The sequence below is a fragment of the Plutella xylostella genome, chromosome 16, assembly GCF_932276165.1.
Source record: "Plutella xylostella chromosome 16, ilPluXylo3.1, whole genome shotgun sequence".
Classification (NCBI taxonomy): Eukaryota; Metazoa; Arthropoda; class Insecta; order Lepidoptera; family Plutellidae; genus Plutella; species Plutella xylostella.
Genome location: NC_063996.1, coordinates 6,008,517 through 6,033,020, shown reverse-complemented (window position 1 = coordinate 6,033,020; position 24,504 = coordinate 6,008,517). Strand labels below are relative to the sequence as shown.

Here is a 24,504-nt window from a genome sequence, read left to right as displayed (position 1 = left end):
TGTAAGACTTAAATTCCTTGGTATGTACCATAGAAGAAATTGTATGAACTTCATTAGAGATTCCTTCCTTCCTAAGTTCCTTAATATGAACATGAACTCTCAAAATATTACTCCGTATTCTGAGTTTTCTTGACACTTGATTTAAGTGTAATACCTAATAGTTGGTAACTTCATGGTCAAATCCTCCTTGATCCTCCCTTATCTTTGTGACGTAGTTGGTCATGAGAGAAGTACTTACAGTCTTGTAGTTATTACCTACTTCCATATAGTCGAATATGAAAAGGGCATGGGATATAAATAATCTACTTTCTAGCAGCATCATAGAACGAAGATCGTGTTTTGATACTTGTTATTATTTTGAGCATGACATATTGGTTTTTAAAACTGGCAACAATATACCACCACCATACAGTCGATGAAATGTCAAAATTTCTGTCCATCTTCATTCAAAAAACATCTGGCTTTCCGCAGTTCCAATACACATTATTCGCTACAATGTCCAAAAGAATTAAGAGAACCCCCCAGTTTAACCCGAGTATAGCAAGATTAGCTCGTAAGGTCACCCGGCGCCACACTCACGCTAAACATACGCCTCATGCCGTCGACAAGCGTAAGGAAAAAGAATACAGGGAGAAAGTTGAGGTTCTAAAGCAACCCATCAAATCTGAGGCGGACAAAAAGCTATACAAGTAAGTTAACTGCCTCAATATTATGTATTAGTAAAGGCTTTATAGACACCCTTGGTTTTGGGTTGCAATTCTGACAGAAATTTTGAGGTTGTGGTAAATATTTACTAATTAATGTCCTATAAAGATTCAACCCAAAGTATTTGGTTAAAATTGTATGAAATATGGACTTTTTGCATATTATAAAATGGCACATTAACCCTCTCTTTCAGGCTGCTTAAAGGCACCTTAAATATGATGTCATAATGTGAATAAAAATGGCATTTAGCTCAGTGATAAAAAATGTGTATTGTTAACATAATGTGCTTTAAGAAAGCTTTAACAAAATAGGTAGTATATATAGCTATAGCATACATTATTTCTGATTGATAAGTTTAAAATCTAATTGAATCTCAAGAGTTTTATTTTTTAACAGCCATTTTGTCTTCTATGATCCTTAAATGGCTGTAAATAATGTTATGAATTAGTTGTCTAGACAAATAACAAAGATTATACACAATTAAACATAGGCTATCATTATTTCACGACATTAGAAACAAGAAAAATCTATTGTGTCTGATAAATCTATGTATAAGCACTGAGCATGTACACAGAAAACACACAGCACTCTAGACATATACAACCCTAACACTAGACATAGTAAAAACTATAAAAGTACACAGCTACACACATTCCACAACTAACAAAACCTCCTTCCACTCAGAACAATCCGTCTGCACAATGGCCTTACCGCCCTCCTGATCTCCGACCCAACGACGCCGCCGCCGGCCGTCGCGCGCGGCGCGAGCTCCTCCGAAGCCAGCGACAGTGGCTCCGAAAGCACCCACAGCCGAGAAAGCTCGTCGGGACAATCGGAGGACAGCGACCAGCACGGCTCGGGACCCAAACGAGAACTCGATGATGAAAAACTGGTGAGACCTGGGGTTTTGGTTCTTTTTTACATTAAGGATGATTCACAAACTGTTTATGTATGTCTACTAAACACTCATACTAAACAGTGCGTGAATCAGCCTCTTGGTTCAGTAGAAATTATGTTTCTTGAATAATTCACACTTTGGTTGTGGACTTGAGACTTGTGTTGAATGTCTCCAAATTATTCTTCCTACAAAATATCCTTCTATTATCTCTGATTCATTAAATTCAAAATTGGATGGCCACCACTTTGGTGAGGAAACATGATTGCTAGAACATAATAACAGCTGTGTATAAAAATCCATGTAACCTGCAACTTTCTTGTCCATTTGAAACAAAAGGGCATATTCTGCAAAGTATAGTCATTATGTAGATTAGTTAGATTGTTTTGATTAAACAGAGAGGTTTCATGTGTGAATTGTGTAGGCCACACCATATATTATACTGTATAACTGTTTCAAAATGATGTTCAGTTCTTTCCAAAATTCGTTTAGCCTAGCACTAGGCTAGCCAGGCGGTCTTAACGTGGCGTAGCTCTGTAGATATTCACAACATCCCTCCTTCCCTCCTTTAAGTTTTTTTTTGTTTATTTCCTTCCTTATACATCTATATACCTACGGAGAACCCTTTCCTTTTTAGGGCCTAAATTATCAAGTGTACACGATACAATGGCAGCGACATTCGGACTCTATAAAAAAGAAATGGTTCTCAGTGCTTCGCAAGGTAAGCGAGCAATAATAAATTATGATAGGTATTAGTTAGAGAGAGTTATCAGTAGACGGTGCCTTTAGCGCGGTATGATAACCAGGAAAAAACGTCTTTCCTATCTGGGAAATGAACCCGGGACCTTCAGCTCTTTAGTCAGTCTTATTCGTATAACTATACCATTGTACACTTCTAAAAAAAAACATGTTAATGTATGTAAGTATATACCTAATATGAATAATTTCATACATACATACATACATATGCTCACGACTGTAATCCCCGAAGGGGTAGTCGGAGGTTTTTCGCTGTACATTGTTCTCACTCGTATCGCCGTTTTGGATGAGTACAATGCAAGTTGTCGGGTAAGCGGGCAACCCGACTGTGTCAGATGTATAATTTTGTACAGTACAAATTAGAGAAAAAACTAAACTTGGTCGAGTGTTAAGTGAAATTGTCTAATAAAGCGTCCACCGGCATAACTGACCTACACTGAAACCGGCTTTCTTTCAGAAAGTGGTTTGTGACTGGTCGAGCAAACCTCTACACGGATGATTTAATATTAGTCGCAAATACATTAGCATAAACGCATAAAAGAAAGTTTTTTTGACGTCCAGTTGTTCATATTTACCTTACAGTGATTGACATAACTATAGTAATTCACCACACCTGGACAATATAGGCCTCTAAAATAAAATAAACCAAAAAAAGTAAAAGAAAAAAATAAAAACAGTTTAAATAAAGAGGGCGTAATTATTATTACTTAGCCACGTTATTTCCCATCAGAGAGAAACTGAAAACTTAACAAACTTTAGTTCACAAAAATGTTGACTCTCAAATCTCAAACACGAGGCAAAGCATACAGAGAGATAGTTGAAGGTTACATACTGCAGCTTGCTATGGAATAGACCATCATTACGAGACACGAGACAGCTGAGCGGCACCACGTCGCACGTGCCAGTCAGCGCATTAAGTTGGCACGCGACTATTCTGAATATTCATGCGATCTCAGCTCTTTTACCATGCGATTATGATACTATGTTACCTATTGATTTATGTATCTATGTTGGTATCGGTTTATTATCCTGGATTGTTTCGAAAGATTAGTGACATAAATTGGTAGGGCATTCGCTTGACTCTCGATGGTAGGTCTAGGCTATTTCAGTATTGCCAGCAATGGATTATATTAAGAAGGTCCATTCAGAAATGAAACTTAACTAGTGAACCATTGATCCAGCTATTGCAGTAAAGGTACAGACCCATAAACAACAGTGGAAAAGGGTCTACAAAATATGATTCTCATCGAATTCCATTTTGGATTTACTGATTTGTTATTTAACATGCTACTAACAATATTTCATATTATATTTTGTACTTGTTTTACACTGACATCCCCCAACTATGAAAATAAACAAACCTATGAGGTATCGTATTAGAATAGACCTATTGACCAGGAATATCTTAAATTCAATGCACTGGCATTATTAGGCAACTCTTTGTTTCATAATAACCTTGATAATGATTGACCTTCTATAACGTTAACTTAACTGTTATGTTAGTGCTTGGCTACCATTTTTTCTGGTTTCTCCCGACCTTTAATTATACCTTAGGCTTCCTTGTGTTAGCCTTACATTCTTACTCTAAAATACTTAAACCTAAACTGTATTTTTTACATGAACAAGTAAAGAAGACAAAAATATTATCAAATATCTTAGAGCACATAGGTTTGAGTTTCAAATGGTATGGCAAGGAGTGCATATCTGCTACATATATGCTACGTGAGCATATTAGAGAGGTGGACCAAATATGCCCCCGGGAAAAGTATATCTATTTTAATAAAAAATAGAAACATTATTACCATCATCATCAGTATTAAATAAATAAATAAATAAATCATCAGTATACCTAGATATTTTCAGCCACATCGTAGACTTAACAGTCATACATTGGTTTCCCGTAATTTTCTATGTGGTTAAATATTTATATTCATATGAATACAAGATAATAAATGTATAGGTTTATATTGTATGATGTGCATATTCAAGGCTAAAAAAGAAATTAGTTTTGCATTCAGCTGCCGCTGCTTTGCAATCTGACTCTACATTATACGCTCCAATAAACACGTGTTGTATTAAAATCGTTTGTGTCCAATACAAAACAAGTATTACGAGTGCGATGAATGTCGTTACAAATGTTACGTGAATAATTGAATAAGTTTGCCACGGTCAATTTACTCATTTCTAACTACTTACATGTTGTAAATTCGAACCTAGTTAAATATAAAAACTCTGTATAGTAGTCAGAAGTTAGTTACAAATTATTTTCAATAATTTTTTTTACACATACTTACTCGTTGTTATAGGATTATTTTTAAAATCTACATATATGAGAACCACTAAAGACCTAGTGGAAAGAAATAGTCAATTGATACCATATCATGTATCTTTTATTGTTCTTAATCCGAACGAATACCTAAAAAATCCGATGAATGAGTCTATGTACCTCCAAAGCATAGGAAACTAACTCAACACCATACAAAACTATGTTGTCAATCGTCCGATAAATACCTACCTATCTATATTGAGTTTTTTTAGTAGCAATGAAGGGTTTTCAACCGTAGACATCTACAGTTGAAAACCCTTCATTAGAGAATTCGGCAGGTGAAACGTTACAAGCAAAGCATAGTGTCAAAGATGAGGCCCCCGAGGCAGCGGATTCAGTCGTGCTCCTCCGAGATGGTCTACCACCAGCGGCTGCCGCGGCCGCAGCAGAACGCTCAGCGAACGCACGAACTGTCGTTCGACACGGTAACGAATGTGTTGTGTAGTAAGGATTGTAGGTTGCTGATCGAATGGCAGGGAAAATCTCGCTCTGTTTTTGTAATTATGTAGGTATCTTTAGTGCCAATTTCTCCATAGTCGGTTATCTAACCGGTCAGTTGATTGGTTATAAATTATACGTAATCTCCATATAAAATTCTTGACAGATGTGTCAAAAGTCGACCACTAATACCTGGTTATGCTATAACCGACTATGGAGAAATTGGCACTTATTCAGGTATCTAAGGTCCAATTTTGATTGAAGTCATAGGTATTATGCATCATTGAATTTTTATTTGGGTATTGTTGATGGTATTGCTAGAGAGTATTTTAGTTATATATTTTTTATAGTTTTATAGTTTTGTTTAGTAATAGTAGTTAGGTATGCCTCTTTGAAGACTATGCCAAGAAAGTTGCAGATGAAATAACTAGTTTAATTAAAAATCGTATTTACAGGAATATAAATTACTATACTTTGTAAAATATAGCATGAATTCTATGACAGCTGTCAAATCCAAAAATGATATATATTGACATTTGTTTGTTTTCTAAGGGAAACTAACTTTATTTACCAATCAAAAGATAACAGTCTACCCATAAAACGTCATAGTTATGCCCATTCTATATTCTACAAAGTCTAGTTACGCTGGCAGCGGCCATCTTGTTCCCCCGCTAAAGTTCCTCATCTCGCCACCAGGCGGCGTGCGCGCTGTGCGTCGGCGTGGGCAGCTACAGCGACCCGCACGACATCCAGGGGCTGGCGCACTTCGTGGAGCACATGGTGTTCATGGGCAGCGAGAAGTACCCCAAGGAGAATGAGTTCGATGCTTATATTAAGGTGAGTTGTTAACCCTTTCGCCGACAGAGTGGATATTGCTACCGTATTTTGAGCTAGTGCCATGGAATTAAGGTTGAATTACAGTTAAGTATTTCAACTTTTGGCTGAAATGTTGCCACCGTATTTTGAACTGCCATGGAGTTAAGGTGGAAATACAATGATATTTAAACGTTTTTAAGTTAACCCTTAATCAGGCTATGTGAATATGGACCAAGATTAAAATGATATTGAACTTTAACCCATGGATTAACTCCATGAGACCAGACGAAAAGCAATGAAAAAAAAATCAAGTAGCCAGGCTAGGTTAAAGGGTTAAGGCGCTTCCGAACATAGCGAGGCATGTCGCAAGCAGGCCTAGGATTTGAATGCGCCAAATGTTAAAACGTTATGGTTGGACGCACCTTAGCATAAATATTAACTCAACATCCTCAACATGCATGTGAAGACTGTATTTTTCCGAAACTTAATTAAATCTATTTTAAGATGTTTTGATGTTCTGGGTCGTAACAGCCTGTCGGTCACATGAGTCGTATTTTTTGCAAATACCTAAGTAATTAATTTCAAGATGCTGATTCTTCACTTCTCTATAAATAAACATAACAAGGAAGTTATTCGTGTAAAAACTGTAAAACGTGATTTTTATAGCATGTCGGATTTATGAGATACTGAATTCATTGTTGAAGTAAAATGTATTACTGCTTATTGATTCCAAGGTCAAAATCTCAAATCAACAGCACTGCATTTTTTTTAGCCGGCATCTAAAAAATGCAGAGTATGAAGTCATCTATAATCTATGGTTGTTTGTCTATGGTTGAAAATCTCCCATTAAATCAACCCAATCATACCACATACAAACATGTAATACGAATAATCAATTAAAAATGCAGGCAAACTTGCTCGTAATTAATCAATACCTATAACATAACACCACACACACCCCGAACATCCAAACCTGCCAGCACACAACACATATTCTGTCACGAATTCACAGAAGAAACACATATTCTGTCACGAATTCACAAAAGAAATTGTATGCAAAGTTTCTCCTGATGAATCCCTACAATACAGCCCACACTCCCTAAAAATCCACAACACCAACACGAGTGTAAAATATGCCATGAATGCTCATGAATTCCATCACAATCCGCATCCCCATACACCACGAGTGTAACATATGCCATCACGAATCCTCAGAAGAAGGGCGGTTCGGACAACGCGTCGACGGACTGCGAGGTGACGACGTTCTACTTCGAGATCCAGGAGCGGTACCTGCCGCGCGCCATGGACATGTTCAGCAACTTCTTCGTCAGCCCGCTCATGAAGAAGGAGTCCATGCAGCGCGAGAGGGAGGCTATACAGTCGGGTTTGTAGTTTGGTTGTTATATTAAAAGTCATACTAAGAGCCACTACCAGAACCATCGGCATAGCATAACTTATCGCGTAGACAAAAATGCCAAAAACTTTGTCATCAATCTTATATTAAGTTAATTAACGATATCGGTACTACCCCACTTCACTAAACAGACTATCACTAGCATGTAGCTACGACAAACTAAACGGGCTATACTTTGACCAACATTTATCTCTTCTTGTAGAGTTCGCGATCGCAGCGCCATCTGACGGCAACCGCAAGGACCAGCTGCTCTCGTCGCTGTTCCCGGAGGGGCACCCCGCGCGCACCTTCACGTGGGGGAACCTCAAGAGCCTTAGGGAGGAAATAGGTAAGTGTACCTGTAGTTATGCATATTGCTGTTTGAATAACGATAGAAGGCCAAAATGGTGGGTATGTCATATGTTGAATTTATTAGGAAGTGATAGAGGGCATTCGGATGGATACGTTTGATATCCAACAATCATATTCTTTGGTCCACATAGCACAGCACAGCTCTGGTTGAATGACACCCTAATAGACCAATAGCGGCCGGTTTTGACCACCAGCGTCTCATCGCCAAGACGATCTAAAAAGGACTTCTCATCTATTCTATTTTCATCATTTTAAAAGGACGTACTTTTTAGATATTGTCTTGTGAGTAATGAGTCTTTAACTTATGACACAAATATCTTGCAGGTGACGATGACAAGCTACATAAAGCAGCGCACGAGTTTAGGAAAAGACATTACAGCGCACATCGGATGACATTGGCTGTCCAGGTAAATTTTATCATCTTACAAACGAAATATTAACAAAACTTCTGAAATTAATAAATTGCATTCTAATTATCAATGAGCTAGAACCTATCCAGGTGTAATAAGTTTGACCACAGATAGACAAAAGATTTAAATACAAAAGATTTTCACAGTGAGCCTCTTTTGTTTCTACTAAAACTATCTATACCACTTTTAGAATCTGTATGTTTTACACCTATAATTCCAGGCACGTATGGACCTGAAATCCCTGGAAAAGTACGTAGTGGACAGTTTCTCTCACATCCCACGGAACAGTATGGAACAACTGGACTTCAGCCAGCACCGCTACAGTGACCGGCTGGTGACGCCGGAGTTCACCAGCCTCTACTATGTGAAGCCTATTAGTGACGCCAGCGAGGTGAGTGCGTCGTTGACTCATGGATGAGCGGCAGATTAATCCGCACTGGTCGAAATATAGCGACCATATTTTCAATGTTTTGTAAATCGGAGTTGATTGGACACAGTATGTTAAAAGTTAGATAGCACGAGTGTCGTTGTGTTTTGTAAATATACCGTTCCATAAGTGACAGTGGTAAGGATGAATGAGCGACCGACATACGAATATACCGAGATAGCATAATGCTGCCATTTTCATTTTTTTTTTATATAACGCTGCCAAATCATGTCGATTTCCGTCTTATATTATTTACTTTCGATTAACTCACATTTAGCTCTCACAATTTTGATACATGTATTAGAGAAAATAATTTCTTCTTTTTATTTCAATTATACAACTACCCCCACAGATCCACCTGACCTGGATGATGCGTTCCCTGCTCCCCGAGTACCAGTCCAAGCCGCACCAGTACATCTCCTTCCTGCTCGGACACGAGGGCAAGGGCAGCCTGCTGTCCTACTTGCGCAACAAGTACGTAGTGTACAGGGTGTTCTAAAATGTCTTGGGGAGTATTTTAGCGAAAGCCTCTTCGGCTTTGGATACCCTTTTTGGAATCGTCCACTGCTGGACAATAAGAGCCACAACACTCTGTTCTCGGCTTGCCTAATAACTAACGCTAATCTGACTCGCCAATCGTTTCAACAAGGTGATCTATAGGATAAGGTCTGTGGACAATAATAATAATAAATTCATTTATTTCAGGTAATTTTTCATAATTACAATAGTTTGTAGAGCTCTAGAGTTTTTCACCGCAACTCTAAGAAAAATAATTCAATTATTTGCACGATTAACCCGATTAACACATCCCGAGAAATCTGAGACAATAAAATAAAATATCTGTTGTGACTGGTTTACCAATGGGTCGCTGGGACGTGAGCGGTTAAACTAAGAATACAAGTAATATGTTAGTCGTTTAAGCTGCTGGTGTATCGGTTTAAATAAATTATTTAAAAAAAGTCGGCCCTAAAACTCAAAGATAATATCTACCAGTCAACCCTTCTCTCTTGCAGAGTGTGGGCGATGGGCCTGTACACGGGCAACTCTGAGTCGGGGCTGGACTACACCTCCATGTATTCACTCTTCACGACGCAAATAGTACTTACTAAGGATGGGCTGGAACATGTTGATGAGGTGAGTTTTAGCTTAATGAGTGACTTGGTTGAGTTCAGAATGTTTTGAATTGTGTTTGGTATAAAGGTGTAGTGTACTGCATTTAAAATTCAGTATCGCATTCTAGTCTTTTAGGACTTCATAAAAATGGAAGATATGGGTTATTGGGTCATGGAACATATATATCTAACCCCTTCCCATACTAGTGCTGCTATATACCTGTGAATCTAGTTTATTGATTTTAATAATGTATTTTATTTCTTTCAGGTGTTAGAGGCGGTGTTTTCTTACTTAGAAATGTTAAGGAATTTGGGGCCATCCGAGCGAATATTCAAGGAAATTCAGGTATGTAATATGACTTCAGTAAATTATTAAGCACGTCCATTATATTGATTGTTTTATCACAATTTCTTCTTCATAGTATACGGTATAAATCATCATTCAGCTCCAATAGCAAGAAATCTAAAGGCCTTAATTTTTTATCTTCCCTTCCCGTTTTAAATACCAATTTGCATTCCAAAACAACCCTTACCCCACAGACGATAGAGGGCAACAGCTTCCGCTTCGAGGAGGAGCACCAGCCGGCGGACTACGTGGAGACGTTGTCGGAGAACATGCACTTCTACCCGCCCGAGCACTATATTACAGGGGACAAGCTGTACTATAAGTATGATCCTGAGGTGAGTTACCTAAAGACTTCGTCAAACAGAGTGCGTTGCTAGCGCGCGTCAGAGCGCTAACTTGTGTTGTACTACTATGGTAAATTACCTTCAAACAGCCGCGTCAAGTTAGCGTTTTGACGCGAGCTAGTAACGCGTCCTGTTTGACAAAGCACCCACTAGATAAATTTCTATATCACTGGGAATTTTTCATTGTATGCGAGTGTATGATAATAAGATAGCGGTCCAAGCAACATGCCAACAAAAATCCTCATTCGTCATCGTTATTATTATTCAATGATCGTGCTGAAAATAGGCCTCTTCCAAGCAGCGTCAATGCAGCCCATTCGGCATTTTCCCTACTGCCATTCGTAGGTATTTACCAATATCCCTTTTGATTTAAGAGTAAAAATATTGTTTAAAAGAAGCCTGAATGAAAGTGATACCTAAACCGGTGGATTGTAGAGTAGGTACCGCAAAAATACTTCCTTTCTAGTCTAGGTCCTGTCTCTGTGGTGAAAGGATTGGCGAGTGAGATTAGTCTCAGTCGCTGCGACCGTCTCTCAAGGAGACTTTTTTCATGCACTCCATCTGATATATTTTTTATGTACCAGGGTATAATGCAACTGCTGGAGGCCATGCGTCCGGACAAGGTGAACATCATGATCCTGTCCAACAAGCATTCTCGCCCCGTGCACTACAACCAGACCGAGAAGTGGTTCGGCACCGAGTACAGGAAGGAAGGTGAGCACACACATACACACACTTACATGAATAATCGGATTACATAGATAGATAATCATTTTTCATTGACGCCTTTACACAACTTAAACTAAGGTACAAATAGTCTGTCTTATCATTTTAAAGCACAATATGTAGTAAGCTGTGTTTTAGATATTTTGGTCTAACTAAGCATAAAATTATAAAGAACAAGTTTTACAGTGCTCCAAAATTGATAATGCGCATAGAAATCTTTGACAGATCGGTTGTTTTCGATTATGTGACACATGATATTGACTCCAATTTCTTTCGAACAAGGTGCAAAATGCAAGTATTTTTTTAAGGCTCTTACGATTTAATGATTCGGGCGTCAAGATCTTCATGTGCATTATTAATTTTGGACAAGTGTAACTTTCTTTTTACTTTGTACGCTCATTATTTGTCACGCCTATAACTTCATAATTAACTCTACAGACATCCCCGAACAATGGCTCGACAAATGGATGTCAGCGCAACCGTACGAAGAGTTCCATCTACCGGAGAAGAACGAATTCATAGCGACAGATTTCACACTCTTGCCGCCGGCGCAACCGTACTTAGACTTGGCTGATGAAGCTGAAGTGCAATTGGGAAGGACCCCAGCGAGGATTGTTCACAGGAAGATGAAAGAGATGACTCCTCGAGATGTGGTGTTCAAAGATCATAGTTACGAGACTGCTGTGAAGAATTTCAGGTTTGTGTTTTGTATTTTTTTGTTGAAATTCATTTTAGCATTGTTTACACATAGAAAGGAATGAAGAGGAAAGAACAAAGTACATTTTTTATGTTTGTTATTTTATGTTGAAACAGGTTGGACCAACCGAATCTGTTCCGAAAGAACCGTCACATGGAGGTGTGGTACAAACCCGACTTTAAATGGCGGTTCCCGACCGCGCTCCTCTATTTCTACTTCATCACGCCACTCAGCCTGCGATCACCTAGAGAGTAAGTTAATCTACTGTAAAAATGTTTGACTGTATAATAATGAAACGCTATAATATACGAGTGCATTAATTTCGAATCAGTTTTAAGTATGCAGCAAGCTACTTTAGGAACAATGTATGTCCCATCTAATCTTACACTTATATAAGCATTACGATATAAAGTATTCCCTTTAAAAAAAACAGTTTGCTTTGCTAGTCCGTATGGCTTTTATAAATTTTAATTGTTTTTTTTTTATTTCTAGGTCGTGCCTACTCGATCTCTATAACGATGTGATACATCAAACGATGAAGGAAGAGTTATACCCTGCAGACATGGCGGATCTCTCACACTCGCTGTCCATAGGCGACAAGGGACTCATGTTGAGAGTGGCCGGGTACAGTCAGAATCTACATGTGAGTTTTATTTATGTTTTCAATTTATTGACATAGAGCCTCTTTTAGGTCTGAAAAAAAGTTTGCATTCAAGACACTGACACTCAAGAGCAAGTATGTCTTTGAATAATCATCATCTGCCTGTAATCATACTATGCGCCACAGTACTATTTCCCTGGAATTCCATATACAGCCACCAACAGCCACCTGTCTAAGTATTTCATTCTATCCAGCGTCCTAGAGAGCGACCCACACTACGCTTCCCTGTCCGTAGTCCTCACTCAAAAACTCGTCGGTCCAATAAGCATGCCTATGAATAATCATGCCTCTCTCCTTGCCCCCAGCTACTAGTAGACCTGATAACAAAAGGCATGCGCTCAGCAACAGAGGACGTGACGCCGTCTCTGTTCGAGGCGGTGCGCGAGGTGCGCATGCGCAACTACCATAACGTGCTCATCAAACCTGTCAAACTTGCCAAGTAAGTTGTTAGACGAGTGTAAAAAGTGCAATATTGGATTTAGTGAGATTATACTAATAGGGTGATTGTTGATAATGATAAAGACAGTTTCAATACTTACTTACTTACTTACTCCCATAGAACAACGCGGACTCGGGTGTACCCTCGGGAAGCGTCATAGCTATCTTTCTTGATACAAAAAAGTCTGCCAATTTTTGCGGGGGGAAATTTTACCGTTTACCATGATTATGTCTCATGGGATATATCATTATGAGTTTTAATTCCCAGCAATAAGGGTAACGTGAAGTGACATTTTAAGCCCCATCCATACGCTTGCTGTTTGTCACAAACACGGCAAACAGCAAACAAAGTCACAAACACCAACCACAATCACCGAACACAAACAGCCATCCACATGCTCGGCGAACGCTCATAACATTCCGAACCGGCAAACACGGCGGACGACGAGCTATTACTTTCGGGTTGACATATTTTTATTATATAAATTAAAGCAAGAGAAAGAAAAAAGGAAAATAAGAAGAAAGCAAAGACGATGATGGGATAATAATAATAATTAAAAAAAATATTAAAAACTGACTACTTCTTTTTAATTATTATTTTATAGGTATTATAGTTTTTAGTTTATTTGCAATAATTTTTAATGAAAAGTAAGATGCAAATGATACCAAAAAGTCCTACTAATCAATACGAATCATTCAAGCCTAAACACGAGGTAGTTGCTATATAGCGTTGAGGAGTTCCCTTGACTGCCTTCCGTTTCCATCATCAGATCAGCTCAAGGTCACCATCATATTTTTTTGTTACAAGAACTATATTTATGTTTTTAATTTCATTAGAATCGGTTAATATGTGTCCAAAATGGAAATTCATACCTTGTTTTTACCCCTTTACCCACCCTTAGGGGCGAGATAAAATTCTGAAAAAAAAAATGGGACCACTTGGGAGCTCAACCCAAAACAAGAAAAAAAGAATTTTCAAAATCGGTTCATAAACGGCGGAGTAATCGGTGAACATACATAAAAAAAATGCGCGCCAACGAAAAAGTGTAGCAAGTTGATACGTCCGCCTCCCGCAATGCTAGCGCGCATACTGATCGCTGCCAGACGTGTGGATACGTAGCGAACTGTTTGCCGAACATCCTTTGATCTGGCAAGAAAAACCGACACCGATGCCGAACACTGGCGAACACAAACACAAACAGGCAAACAACGACAAACACCCATCCACACGTCAGTGTTTGCTGTTTGCTGTTTGCCATTGTTCGCCGAGCGTGTGGATGGGGTATTATAATGAACACAGTGTCTTCATTTTTCTTGCCAATGGATGTAACAATTATCGATAAGTGTTATCGATGAATTCGAGAACATGGGTTAGAAATACTAATTTCAAATTAATTAGGTATATAGTTAAATTTAATTAGGAATTATTAATAAACGAAGTCACCCGCTTTTCGCTGTACATTTATACTCACGTGATAGGTCGCGAGCCGTATCGCCGTTTTGGATGAGTACAATGCACTGAAGTTGTCGAGTAAGTGGGCAACCCGACGGTCAGATGCTTTAAAGCCGCCCCTTCGGGCGGTCTCTGACTAGGTGCCGAAGCAGCAACCGGGACCCACGGCTTAACGTCCCGCCCGAAGCATGGAAGCGTCCAGAAAAGAACCATTTGAAATCGGTAACTCATGCTGTACCTACCAATGGCTGACCGTGTCAGTTGTTGCTTAACCTCAGTGTTCAGTTACGATTACTGAAGCCGTAGCCTGTAGCCGAATTGACTACGGACGCTTCCCAACTATGACCTTTTTTGTCGATTAATACATATCTACATACCGGTACATCACTATTGCATTTTTTTGACATTGGTTGCTAGGAAACAGCTAATAACAATAAACCATGACCAAATCTGTGATCAAATCCGGAATCCGGATATTCTATGAATAGGGAATATGCAAGTGGTTCAAATAAAGGTCAAATATTATTTATTATAAACTTTGTTGTTTCATAACTACGACTCCATCATTATTTTTGATTATAATTTATTTTTGAGCAAGTAAATGAAGTTGAAAAGTACAAAAAAACTTCGGTAAATTCTAACTTCCGAGAAACGTCACCCATTTTCTTAGGGCGGATGTGACGTCATAATTCTTAATATATCAATCTCAGAATAATAACTTCTTTGCGTTTGCGTATAGTTAAATAAATGTCAAGTGTAAACAAAGAAATGTTAATGTCACCGAGTATTTGTGATGCTCGTTGTGATCAGATACGATGGATCACATAAAAATTCTTCCAATACGAGTAGATCCTAGCCTCCTATAACCTCTCCACTTCTTGTTTGATATGCTTGTTTGTTTGCAAAGTTTAGGACTTTTTATATTTTTTGTTGGTAGTGTATGGGCTGCCACTAGTTGTTCTATTGTAATGAGGCGTAAACAGCCATTCGCTAGTCAACGAGCCACTCAAATATGCTCCATATTGCAACACAATAAAATTAAATTTGTATTGTAAGTATTATGACATTAACATGACACAAGTTGCTCTTTCTACTTTTAGGTTATAATGGCAGTCGTTAGAAGTTGTTATTTTTTTCTAAATTAAGTTATGGAAGAATTCTCGTAATCAGAAGAACTGGACAAATTAAATTTATTACGCAGTATGAACGAGTAAACTGTGGCCAGCTGCGGAAAAGGACAGCAAAGACTATTGAAAAGTCGAGAGCCGTGTGCCCAAATATTAGGGAATATGCATATATTTTTATACTCTTATTCGATAGTTTAGATAAGGGGGTTTAGACCTTTGAGATATGCACAATGGTTCCATTCAAGAGAGCCAGGTGCAGGTTCTTACACCCCCACAGATAATAGAATAGAATGACCCACTAACCCTAGTCTCTCTTACTGAGAACCAAAGTTACAGTAAGTACTTACATACAATACAAATATTACTTTATATTCATATTGCCATAATAGCGTAATATTGTGTACAAAGGTCCTCTGGTTTACGAGCTCCCATTACAAAACAGCCACTGGTCACACTTTATTACCAATACAAAACAGCCACTGATCACACTTTATACACTTCCTTTTTCGTTTGTTACCATGACAACATTGGTTTGTTGAAAATACAAAAGTACTCTGTGATTACTTGATTAGGTAAAAAATCTATGCCGACTGACGGGACTCATTATTCTGAGCCGTGAAATTAAACGATTATGACGTCACGACAGCCCGCCATTCTGACGGGAATTTCAAAGTGGTCGTGATGGTTGTAATTTTTTAACTTTCTTTAAAATACCTTAAATTACTTATTTTGGCGTTGAATTTTTTTTTACTATAATAAAGTGATGTAAATCTATCCAATAAAAGTATAAAAAAAAATTACGCATATTCCCTATTGAAGCTGTCATTTTAGTATGTAAACAAATCATTTTCTATGAAACGAACGCTTTGCCAACTAGATTGAGTCTAGTGAAAATTGAGACTGCAACTAGTTTTTATAAATCGGTGGGCCTTTCTGGCCTACCACCCCGCCAGAGGGGAACGTCTGCCTATTTCTTCTCCAGACCATTCATACTCAATGCTTACTCCGCTGGCTCAGCGACCCAAAGTGAGTCTTGGCCTCCGATACAAGAGATCGCCACTTCTGACGGTCCAGTGCAGTCTCCCGCCAGTCAACGACTTGTAGCTCGCGCAGGTCCGCCTCCACCGCGTCACTCCAGCGGTACCTGGGCCGGCCCACCGGTCGGCGCCCCGTCGGACGGCCCATGTAGGCTCTTTTTGCGCTACGATCTTCTCCCATTCTCTGGAGATGGCCTAGCCAGCGAAGTCTGTGGGCTTTTGTTTCTCCCACTATGTTAGCCCCCGCCATCAGATCTTCCAGTTCGGCGTTTTTCAGGACTCTCCAGCTTCCATCGGGTCTCTGTCTTGGGCCAAAGATCTTCCTTAGGACCTTCCGTTCCGCCACCAGCAGTTTGCTCTCTTCTTTCTGCGTTAACGTCCAGGCCTCACACCCGTACATCAGTATCGGTCTTATTACCGTTTTGTAAATTCTGAGTTTGGTGTTTCTGCTCAGAAGCCTAGACGTCAACAGTTTCAATAGATTGCACATAATTATTTCGTCCCCATTCAACTGGTCAAACCTGGCAAGGTAGTCAGCTAAAGATCCACAAGTGTTAAGAGTGCAGCAATGGATTTATTCCTCTCATAATACTTTACTTATGTTATGTTCATTATGTCGAAAATACATAGCGATCAACCATTAAAATTCAATTCAGACTCTGTAAGTTCCTCACTCAATTATAATATGTATTTACACAAGTGTAAAAAGTGCAGCATTGGATTTGGATCTCCATAGTAAACTTTAGCCAACAGAAAACCAGCGCTGTGGCTTCCGCGTGGACAATAGTCCACGGCACATGCTGAGCTGGTGCCTTTTTGACGCTCTGTACAGCAACCATTGTTTGAGTCGTTTTACTTCGCTTGTTTTGTATTGTATTATTTTCTGTATTTTGTTGTGGTTTTGTAGCATTTTCTGTTTTTGTTGTTGACATTGTGTCAAATAAATGTTTTCTTTCTTTCTTTCTTAAGTATTACTGAGGTCAGTATGTGTGTTACAGAGACGTGCGCATGCACATCCTGCTCGAGCCGTACATCTCGCCGCGGCACAAGGCGGCGGAGATCCACAACGTGACGCTCGACGAGTTGAAGGAGTTCGGACGGACGCTGTTCGACCGGATGTATGCGCAGGTGGGTTTGTGTGCGCTTGTTGTAGTTTTATATTATCTTTGTTATGTTGGCTAATGTGTACAATTTTAGACCGCCAATTAAAAAAAACTTTTTTTTATATAAATTAGAATAAAATGTCTTTGTGAAATATGTTATGATGATTTAACAATAAAATTGCCGCGTTAGTTAGCACAATATACCTACATTGCACAGCCGTTTGTACAAAAATATGTTCTTTTAAAAACTCATAAACAACAGAAAAGTGCCTAAAGGACAGCGATTTGAAAATAATGAAATTTGCTACATTTCTCAGTGAAAATGGCAGTCAAATGGTGGTGTAAGCTAACATTTCACCTTTTGAAGAGGTTGTGCTTAAGCTACAACATTTCGAATCAATTAATACGTAGGTGTAAATATAAAAGTATAAAATATGTCATTTACACTTTATAATTATTGCAGGTACTAATTCAAGGCAACCTCCACTGGACGAATGCGCTCAAGATATCGGAGCGGGCATTCGCAAACCTAAAATGGGGTGTACTTGAAGAAATACCGATGGTAAGTTACAACAGAAACATATTACGCAATTTTTGTACTAAGTTAAGCGATATCCAGTAAATAGGCCTTTCTAACCCAAAATAATAACTGATATATGAAAAGCGTTTGGAAAGAATAATAATATGAAGTTATGAATTGAATAATTTTAATTTGCATATTTAAATGTACACATAATCTCTTTGAGCGGCTGGACCGCCATTAGTACTTTTTATGCTATATGGAGAAGCGAATTTTCAAAACTTGTTGAACCAAAAGATACCTCCTAAGACCCAATTCCTATACCCCTTTTTAACACCCTGTATAAACAAAGTATGTAACTTTCTTTCCCCCCTTTAGGTCCACGTCCACCAGCTGCCCCTAGGCTCGCGTGTGGCCCGCGTGCTGAGCCTCAACCCGCACTCCACCAACAGCATCGTCACCGACTACTACCAGGCGGGCACCTCCAACCCGAAGGACACCGCCATATTGGAAGTGCTTATGGTGAGTGTGAGGGAGACAGGAGAAGGTGTAAGGAGGTTAGAAGATACTGATTGCAGCAAGCACAGAGAAAATCGAACGTTGACCTGTGCGCTCGCGACAAAGACAAATATAAAAAGGGGAATGCCCGTTTTTCGCGGTGCTTTTAGCGACCGTGCTTATGTAAGACTTGTTTCTTCGCTCCTCTGCCATCTGTCGGTAGTCTTTAGAATCTCTTCGCTTGCGCGTATATTATATAGATGTCGCCACAGTGCGCTAGGCTCGTAACCTACGTCAACGCGTCATATGCGAATCTAGCAGAATGTATGGCAGTATAATGAAGGGCTAAATTAAATACGTGGACACTTTGATTATTTTTATTTTATTTCAAATCACAAACGGGCAGAGTAACGCCTTACACAAAAGTTATAGCAGAAATGAGAGACGAATCAACTTGCGGCTAGACTTTTATAGGCAGGCGTGGCTGTTCCCTCCACTGCGGCCGCAGTGGGGCGCGCACAGGCTTTCGTGCGGCTGGAGGGGGCTGTGACGTCGGCTATGACGTCGGCTTGGCTAGGGCTGGCTTGGCTTGGCTTCTATTGGGTGTTACATTCGGCCATCCTGCAACAATTGCTCCCGCAATAGGAACAGAAAGAAGGTCATTAACTCTCCAAAAGGTCAATCAAATCTTCGGTTTCTAGTTGCTCATCAGTACTACTAGCACTATCTGACATGGGGGCTATGCTTCTATAGGGCCTCAACGAGTCCGAAGCGACTAGGGCTGTGAAACTTTTGTAACCTCGAATACCCTTGATACTTCTAATCCTATACCGATCGTTACCTATTACTTTGCTAACAATATAAGGGCCTGAGTATAGGTCATCTAACTTTGTGTTGACTTTACCCACACTGCTAGTAGGGGCCTGCTTCCATAGTACAATGTCTCCCTTCCTATATACTGTACTGTTTTTACGCCGCTTGTCGTAATTACGTTTCATTCGTTCAGATGCTTTCTTAATTCTCGCACTAGCTTTGGCGCGCTTGGATTGTACCGATTCGTTACTCCGATCGGGAGTTGAAACATCGCAGACCGGCCTACCAGTTTGAGTGAACATTAGTTCGTACGGCGTAAAGTTAGTTGTAGCATTCATAGTGTTATTTATGCCCCAGACTACATCTGGTAAACTATTGTCCCAATTGTTTGTCGTTTCACTACCTTCAGTCGTTCTTAATGCATCTAGAATTGTACGATTCGTTCGTTCTACTTGACCGTTAGCGCGCGGACAAGCAATTGCATTCAATGTATGTCTAAATTGTTTTTGTGCTGAAAACCTCTTAAAGTATCGACTAGTGAAGGCTTTTCCATGATCCGAAACAACGCGCCCTGGGTATCCAAAAAGACTGAATATCTTCTTGAGTACTCTGATCGTTTCTACGGAATTAACAGTACGAGTTGGCTCAGCAATGACAAATTTGCTGAATGAGTCAGTGATAACTAGAATGTATTGATACCCCTTTTTCGTCCTGCAGAAGGGTCCGAGATGGTCTACATGAATCATTTTCATAGGTTCTATCGGCTTAGGAATCGGATGCAATCTACCCTCTTTTCTACCATATTCCCCTTTACCATAAGCACAATTTAGGCATGACGCAACGTATTTCCTTATAAAACGGGTCATTTTAGGAAACCAGTAATCTTTTTTTACTAATTCTAAGCATCGTTTGAAGCCTACGTGTCCGATTTCATCATGATGCATTTGTACTATACGCCACCGGGCCAAACCGGGTACTACTAAGCGTTTGCCATCGAGAGTTTTTCTGTACAACCGGCCCTCAACTAACTCGTAGTTATTCACGATATCGCTGTCAGTACAACCATTATTTAATAGATCAATAGTGTGTTTCAGCTTTTCGTCTTGACATTGTATCAAATAGAACCAATCCGCAACTTCTAACCTATTTACATTCGCAACATCTATAGGATTTCGACTTAAAGCGTCAACGTGCTTCATCCGATCCCCCGGTCTGTACTCGATACTGATATCGTAATCTTGTATGGACATCCACCATCTTGCTACGCGCGGGACTATATCACGTTTTGTTAGAGTGTCACGGACTGCACTACAATCGGTCACTATTTTCACATGCATTCCTACTATATAGACACGAAATCTACGTAATGACTCTACAACTGCTAGAGTTTCCAGCTCATAGCTGTGATAAACGCTCTCTTCGCGACTAGTTACACGACTGAAATACATAACCGGTCTCAATGTCCCATCAGTTTGACGTTGTAATAATATACCAGCTATCCCTAGTTTGCATGCATCCGTGTGAATTTCAGTTGGCAGCGTTCGATCGTACAAAGCGAGTACTGGCTTACTACATAAGAGACTTTTCAACGTTTCAAAACTATTTTGATGGTTTTCATTCCAAACCCAGTCTAAGTTTTTCTTAGTAAGTTCGGTTAAAGGACGAGCTATAACGGCGAAATTGAAAATAAACTTTCGAAAATAGCTACATAGTCCAATAAATTGACGTACTTCGTGAACGTTACATGGAATGGGAAATTTGTCAACAGCGGCCAACTTTAATTCACCCGGCTGAATGCCTTCAGAAGAGATTTCGTGACCTAAATAGGTGATTTTTTTTTGTAGGAAAGAACATTTGCTCATGTTAAGCTTTAAATTCGCGTCATTAAATTTTTGTAACACAGTGTTCAGCAGATGCAAGCCAGAAGGAACATCATGAGACGGCAATAATAAATCATCTAAGAAAGCTAGTATTTCCGGAGGACCTGAATCAGACTTTAACTCAGAGGATTCTAGATTTGGACTTTGACTTGAGTTTCCTATGGACTCTACGATTTTATTGATTAATCGCATAAAAACAGAAGGCGCATTTGCTAAACCGAAGGGTACGCGCAAGTATTCAAAGTGACCTTGTGTTGTAATGAACGCTGTTTTATGAGTATCCTCGGGACAGATTTTAAGCTGATGGTACCCCTGTGACATGTCTAGACATGTAAAATAACTTTTACCGGCTAACTTTGATATCTGGTCATCAATATTTGGCAAAGGGTACCGGTCACGTACCGTTATAAAGTTTAAGGCTCGATAATCTACGCATAACCTACTATCACCGTTTCTTTTCTTAACGAGTATTACGGGAGATGCATAGCTAGACTCGGATTCTTTTATTATTCCCGCACTTAACAATTCCTTGACCTTGGAATTCACAATTTCTTGTTCAGGGTGCGAAAGGCGATAGGGGCGACGATACACTGGCTGTTCACTAGTTAGTTTTATACGCATTTGTACTAAATCCGAACAACCTAACTCACTGGTATTGCTAGCAAAGCATGATGTATGTCGGGACAACAAGTCTATCAAACAATTACGTTCATGTTCACCAATAGGGCCGATTTTTATGTCGTCAATGGCTACACCCCCAATACTACTTATGCTTGAACTGGCAATGGGATTACAAAATAAAGCTTTGGCTGCAGGCTGAAGGCTAATAATGGCTTTAGGGCTGACCTGTCTGTCCTGGTGATCAAGGGATGTCTGCTCGCAGTCTTCAGCTCGCACCAGCACCTCGCCTGGCTGCCACGTGATCTCCTCAGACCCGACGTTGATGATCTTCATGTACCCTTGACTGCCTCGGAGCACGGAAGCCGGTAAGGAGTATGACTTAGCTCCCAACTCGAAGTGACGGGCAGGCGTTATGACGTCATTTCCTTCCTTATTTCCCAGTATGTGGACTTTCACTATTGAAATTCCACGTGGCAAACGTTCCTTATCAGCTGTCACGACCTTGAAGCGGCTGTTTTCTTCGGCTTCGACGCGTGATAAGAAATTACAATCTTGCTTGAGAGTGGCTGTACCATTATGTACAATTAGCGAAAAACCTTCATTGTTTATCACGGGCTGGCCAATCAACAAATTTACCCCATTCATGTCCATGTCTGACAAATAGGCTTTGCAATCTATTTGTAAGCCGTCTATCTCCAATTTGAATTCAACTTCACCCCGGCTCGTTATAATTCCACCGGAAAATCCTTTTAATTGTACATTGGTTTTAGTAACTGATAAATTCAAAACGTCCGCTACTTGAGTTGATAGGACGTTTACTTGACTTCCGGTATCGAGGTAACCTTTCACAAAAATGCCATTTACCTTCACAGTTTTCTTGTAAATCTCGTTGTAGTTTTGTATCAGCTTAATTTCTTTGATGACGTCATTACTGGTCGAAATACTTGGTTTACTGGCTCCTGGGCATTTTGGCGCAATATGACCTTGATTCCCACATTTGTAGCAAGTACGTTGATCAGGTAAAGGGCAAAATCGTACCATGTGCCCTGTTTTCTTGCAGCGAGGACACGGATCAATATCTGGATTTATAGACATAGGTCTTTTCTCTGAAATCTGACGAGGTCCATCTTTTATGCTTCCTCGTAGGTCAGGAACTGGTGCACGGTAGTCGTCAAATGCTGCAAGGAAGCCTTCGTATAGCTCGTCAGGTCGATCACATTGGAAAGCTCTTGCATTTGACTGTAGAGATGGTGGCAGGCCGCGTATGATGCATGACACGCTGGCCTGATCGGATAGTTTACACCGGAAGCACATGGCTATTTTTTCCTGATAATACTTCGTCATGCTTTCTGAGGCTAGTTTCTTCCGGTTGATCATTTCTTCTAGCATACTTGCGAAATCTCGGTGTTTTGGGAATGCACGTAATAACATGTTTTTCCATTCTGTCCACGAATAATTATAATCTTCAAGGCGGTTGTACCATTTTCTTGCTTGCCCTCGTAGTTTGTCTTGCAGATGGAATGACATAGTTTTTTCATCCCAGTCGTGAATGTCTCCCAGTTGCTCTATTTTTTTTAACCACGAGGTGACAGTACATTCTTCACTATCAGGATCGAACTCTGGTATCAATGATGCTGCACGATGCTTTGAACGCAGATACACTGGCGTCTCATTATTCAGATCATTTAGGGCTCGATCTACCTCTTGCACTAGCAGATTTTTGAGAAGCTTCTTAGCAGGTGGCGAGTCGTCTTCATCTGGATCTTCAGCTTCTGGCTGTACGCTCGGCGAGGTTGGGGGCTCTTCATCCGGAGGTCGCAATCGTTTCTTGCGTTCTGCAGATCGTCGTATTACTCTTATCATTGTGGATCACTTATGCCACTTCTGAGTATAATGAAGGGCTAAATTAAATACGTGGACACTTTGATTATTTTTATTTTATTTCAAATCACAAACGGGCAGAGTAACGCCTTACACAAAAGTTATAGCAGAAATGAGAGACGAATCAACTTGCGGCTAGACTTTTATAGGCAGGCGTGGCTGTTCCCTCCACTGCGGCCGCAGTGGGGCGCGCACAGGCTTTCGTGCGGCTGGAGGGGGCTGTGACGTCGGCTATGACGTCGGCTTGGCTAGGGCTGGCTTGGCTTGGCTTCTATTGGGTGTTACAGCAGCTACAACAAAGCGACTCGAAGGATACGTGAATGAAACACAAATAAAATTGCTTTCTCGCTCCCCTGCCATCTGTCGGTAGTCTACGGTACCTCTTCGCTAAGCTTGCCCGCATCGTAGCTAGATGTCGCCACAGTGCTGTAGGCTCGTGTCTCGTGCTGAGCCTCAACCCGCACTCCACCAACAGCATCGTCACCGACTACTACCAGGCGGGCACCTCCAACCCGAAGGACACCGCCATACTGGAGGTGCTCATGGTGAGTTAAGCCAATGGAAGCTTTTCAATTGTGAAATTTATTTTAAATTTGTTTTTGTACTTAAGGAATGGAGGAGCCTGTATTTGATATTCTACGTATAATGAAGCAAATTAAATAAACATTCACGCAGACGTGTGATTGGAGGTCACCTTATAAGTAGG

General features: G+C 40.0%; 2 protein-coding genes across 3 annotated transcripts in view; one reads left to right on the top strand and one right to left on the bottom strand.

Moving 5' to 3' along the window:
- Nucleotides 1-404: 404 nt before the first annotated feature.
- The window catches only part of LOC105384018 (nardilysin), a 29,860-nt gene continuing 5,760 nt past the window's right edge, over nucleotides 405-24,504 (top strand). For both annotated transcript variants that reach the window (XM_048626232.1, XM_048626231.1), the window contains exons 1-19: nucleotides 405-689; nucleotides 1,390-1,597; nucleotides 5,820-5,960; nucleotides 7,155-7,323; nucleotides 7,556-7,681; nucleotides 8,029-8,111; nucleotides 8,335-8,505; nucleotides 8,894-9,015; nucleotides 9,555-9,675; nucleotides 9,922-9,999; nucleotides 10,194-10,334; nucleotides 10,928-11,057; nucleotides 11,508-11,766; nucleotides 11,883-12,017; nucleotides 12,259-12,409; nucleotides 12,733-12,866; nucleotides 17,481-17,610; nucleotides 18,049-18,147; nucleotides 18,484-18,627. In XM_048626232.1, the coding sequence (XP_048482189.1) occupies nucleotides 421-689; nucleotides 1,390-1,597; nucleotides 5,820-5,960; nucleotides 7,155-7,323; nucleotides 7,556-7,681; nucleotides 8,029-8,111; nucleotides 8,335-8,505; nucleotides 8,894-9,015; nucleotides 9,555-9,675; nucleotides 9,922-9,999; nucleotides 10,194-10,334; nucleotides 10,928-11,057; nucleotides 11,508-11,766; nucleotides 11,883-12,017; nucleotides 12,259-12,409; nucleotides 12,733-12,866; nucleotides 17,481-17,610; nucleotides 18,049-18,147; nucleotides 18,484-18,627 (2,811 nt within the window). In that variant the 5' untranslated portion in view covers nucleotides 405-420. The remainder of the gene's footprint in view (nucleotides 690-1,389; nucleotides 1,598-5,819; nucleotides 5,961-7,154; nucleotides 7,324-7,555; nucleotides 7,682-8,028; nucleotides 8,112-8,334; nucleotides 8,506-8,893; nucleotides 9,016-9,554; nucleotides 9,676-9,921; nucleotides 10,000-10,193; nucleotides 10,335-10,927; nucleotides 11,058-11,507; nucleotides 11,767-11,882; nucleotides 12,018-12,258; nucleotides 12,410-12,732; nucleotides 12,867-17,480; nucleotides 17,611-18,048; nucleotides 18,148-18,483; nucleotides 18,628-24,504) is intronic.
- Nucleotides 18,967-24,082, bottom strand: LOC119693809. Its single transcript, XM_038118416.2, has 2 exons — nucleotides 22,143-24,082; nucleotides 18,967-19,224 (listed from the first exon to the last, which is right to left on the bottom strand). Exons 1-2 carry the CDS (start codon nucleotides 23,778-23,780, stop codon nucleotides 19,210-19,212), a joined length of 1,653 nt encoding a protein of 550 aa, XP_037974344.2. The 5' UTR covers nucleotides 23,781-24,082; the 3' UTR covers nucleotides 18,967-19,209.